Below are 3,640 nucleotides of genomic sequence, written 5' to 3' on the forward strand. Positions count from 1 at the left end.
AGTGGCTTTAGGTCGTGTGTTCTCAACTGATCCAGCAGAGAAGGTGCATTTCGTCCCTTTAGGTCCCAATGCTTCTAAGGTTTGGGTAGAGGTTTCCGAGTACGATGGGGCACGAGTGTGGAGGCCAAACTCAGAAATTGAATTCATTGGTGATGCAGTTGGAAGCACGGTGGCTTGGCCAAATGACAAGCTTGTTTTATTGTAAGAAAGATCTGTTGGTTTTGAACTTGTTATGCTATTATGCTAGTTGCAGCACACTTTGAACTACCAATGTTGATTTCTCTACTTTTGTAATATTTGACAAGAATGTTTTAATGTTGAATCTTTGAAGTTTATGTTTCATAATATAATGTCTGACAAAAAAAATCGAGTCTATATAAAAATAAATAAATATATATAAATTATAAAATGAAATATATAAATATTATAATTATTTAAATATGCTATATAATAGCATCAATATTAGCTGCTATAATTTCTAAATAATATATATAGCAGGAACTATTAATTGCTATATATGAATTAAAAAAAACTTCTCGAAAACGCTATTAATAATATAACTAATAACATTAATGACGCGCTATTAAATAGGTTACTATTGCAAAAAAAAAACTTCTCGGAAACGCTGTTAATAATATAACTAATAACATTAATGATGCGCTATTAAATAGGTTACTATTGCAAATAAAACGCGCTATTAAATAGGTTACTATTGCAAATGCAAAAGCGCTATCGATTCCGAAGAAACGATAGCACCGCAAAAAAAGTGTTATCTAATGTGCCATACCTACTATGACGGGCGATGATACAGCGTTCCTTAAATCACTGTTGAATCGTTAGATAACGTTTTTCGTCCGCTAGTAAAGCCCATTTTTCTTGTAGTGGCAGTTGCAAAAGGAGCTCGCCTTCAGACCAACAACCTCTTATTGTAAACATCCGGCTTCCAAGTTTGAATGATGGTTCATGAGACCAACTTCTTTGATGTGAAAAATAATGCCAAGGCGGGTATAAACTTCTTTTGGGGCAATATTTATATGTCTAAGCTTCTATTAGTCTAATGATCGTAATGTGACATGTTAGCCAAAATTATAGAAAAAATGACATAAATTAAATAACAGAGTAAAAAAAAGAGGGAACATCATAGCAAATCCAAAAGCAAACACACTAACCAAAGAACTAGACAGAACATGAGGGAATCCAGAAAGGGGAGAAAGGCATCATTTTGGGAAGTTCAAAACAAGTGACAGTTCCATTGGCGAGCTCGCAAATAGATACGCAATGATCCATCATGTAGATGGAGTTGGGCTTGAGACCAGGGCAGGAGCTTGCCACAACGCAAAATGGATCGTTCTTTGAAAGGAAGATACAAAGATCTCCAATGTCTTGGGTGTAACACATGTTTCTTGTTCCTTTTGCTGTGACTTGATCCTCCTCCTCTCTAAACACCAGCACCATCACCATCGGGGCTTTGCTTCCTACACGTGAATAACTGCACATGCACATATATGTCTACATGTTACATTCGTTAGCATTGACCAAAAATATCTGTCTTGACTACGTGTTATAATATTCGTTAGCATTGACCAAATATCTCTGTCTTGTCTACGTGTTATAATATTTGTTTACCGTTTGACTAGAAAACTTTGACCGGAAGGTGACTCTACCCAATGGTCCTCCCTGATGCAAGAATCTAAATCCTCCCACGTGGACTGTGGCAAATTGGGAAAGTTAGGAAACACCAACTCATTGAACTGAGGGTCGTTATCGAAGTGGAGGTCCCAAGAGCACAAGTAGTTGCCTCCAGGGGCAGGCAAATAGAACCTTTGATCTCTCTTTGAATACATGAGATTAGAGTTTTCGGCGCGGTCGAAAGGGATTAGCCTGTTAGTCCAAGCGAGGTCACGACCAGGCTTGCACATACTCAGTTGCCTACCAAAGAACTTGATAGCCACCACACAATCTTCCTCATGAGGGGAAGAAGAGGACATTGCCACGTTCCAGACCACTTTGGTTTGACCATAGAGCATACTACTAAGCGGAGGCAGAGGAATCATCTTGGTGTTTGACTTGGAAGCAGCCAGAGGATTAAAAAGGTCGGTGATATGTAGAGAGTTATGATTGGACTGTTCAGATGAAAATCCCCATCCTTGTGAAGCTCCTATTGGTTTCGAGTTAAGTAGCTCTTGTGGAATTGTTTTATCCGGGACTTGGAGTATCTCATTCTTGGCCGGATCAAAAAAGAGGACCTTTCCGATGTAGCTGCCACCTTCTACCAAACCCAAAGCATCATCCCAAACGCAGCAAAGTGACAAACAAGGGCTGGTTGAAAACAAACGAACGCTCTTCTGTGCCTGCCAAATATAAACTCAAGAGATCAGAACCAAAACACAACTAGAAACACACATCATGTTTAACTAACCCTAGATTTAATCCTTGATGCAATAACAAGAGACAAACTCAACTGGGTTCCCCTACAAAAGCCAACCTAACTAGATTAGAACTTAAACCAATAGAGAGAGAGAAGCTTTTACATACAAAAACATTCTTGTTCCGGTGAGAGAGTTTGGAGAGACGGAAGAGAAGCTGTGACATTGTTCAATAAACTTCAAAATGGAAAAAAGTTAGTGTTCTGATGAATTTACAAAGTAAAAAGAGTATAATAACATATCTTCTCCAATCTCCACCAACATTAAAAGAGGGAGAGAGAGAGAGAGATTTGGTTACCAAATATTTATTTCAGAACGTATGGAATCTTGACTTTTCTTCTTCAATTTACCTTTTTCATTTTTCTTTATTTTGTTCACTTTCTATGTTTTTATCTCTTACCAAATATTCGTTTCCACTCGTCAATTAACTCTGTCGACGATGAAAGCAAGAGCATGTTTATCCATAAAAAAATCATCTAAGTTTTTTTTGTTTAAAAATCAAAAAATTAAAAAGCAAACCAATTGCGGATCGCCGGGCCCGTGAACAGTGTAAAAAACTCACTAAAATCGGTTCTTAATTAGTAATTTTTGTAACCGATCCTTAAGGGATTTTTGGAGATCCACGCACTAAGAACTCACTAAAGACCCCAGATAAACATGTTCTAAGTACTATACAATAAATTACAAATTAGCCACACTTCCTGCAAACCATAAGGCATTTTATATTTTGAAACACAAACCATCGAGAATTTTATTAGTGTTATAAAAGTAATGGAAAAGTCTATCTTTATTCATAACGCAGAGGTTCTTATATAGGAGATTACACCGTCATAGATAAATAGAAAGATTACAAATCATAATCTCTTGGTTATGAGCCATCCACAATCTGGTTCATAACACTCCCCCTTGGATGCCATAACCATTTAGAGCTTGTAATGTGCTTTAATGTTGTCTCATTAAAACTTTAGCAGGGAAACCCAACTGAGACAAAACCATGGTGAAGGAAAAAGAGTACAACACACATTACTCTTCCTGATTTGGACATTAATGAAGGTCTCTTGGACCTTTCCAATTTTCTGCAATCCGTGGGTGATGAAGATCTTGGGCATAAATGCTTCATCCTCAAACATGATAGTTGGTTCTTCTTTACCATCGGCCATGCCACAATTTGATTGAACATATTGAGTCATCGACCTCAAATACACACACACGAA

General features: G+C 37.4%; 1 protein-coding gene across 1 annotated transcript; it reads right to left on the reverse strand.

Moving 5' to 3' along the window:
- Positions 1–1,087: 1,087 nt before the first annotated feature.
- LOC106310386 lies at positions 1,088–2,698 on the reverse strand. The gene is made up of 3 exons (XM_013747621.1): positions 2,536–2,698; positions 1,627–2,351; positions 1,088–1,489 (listed from the first exon to the last, which is right to left on the reverse strand). Exons 1-3 carry the CDS (start codon positions 2,590–2,592, stop codon positions 1,177–1,179), a joined length of 1,095 nt encoding a protein of 364 aa, XP_013603075.1. The 5' UTR covers positions 2,593–2,698; the 3' UTR covers positions 1,088–1,176.
- Positions 2,699–3,640: the final 942 nt, after the last annotated feature.

Source organism: Brassica oleracea, chromosome C8 (genome assembly GCF_000695525.1).
Source record: "Brassica oleracea var. oleracea cultivar TO1000 chromosome C8, BOL, whole genome shotgun sequence".
Taxonomy (NCBI): domain Eukaryota; kingdom Viridiplantae; phylum Streptophyta; class Magnoliopsida; order Brassicales; family Brassicaceae; genus Brassica; species Brassica oleracea.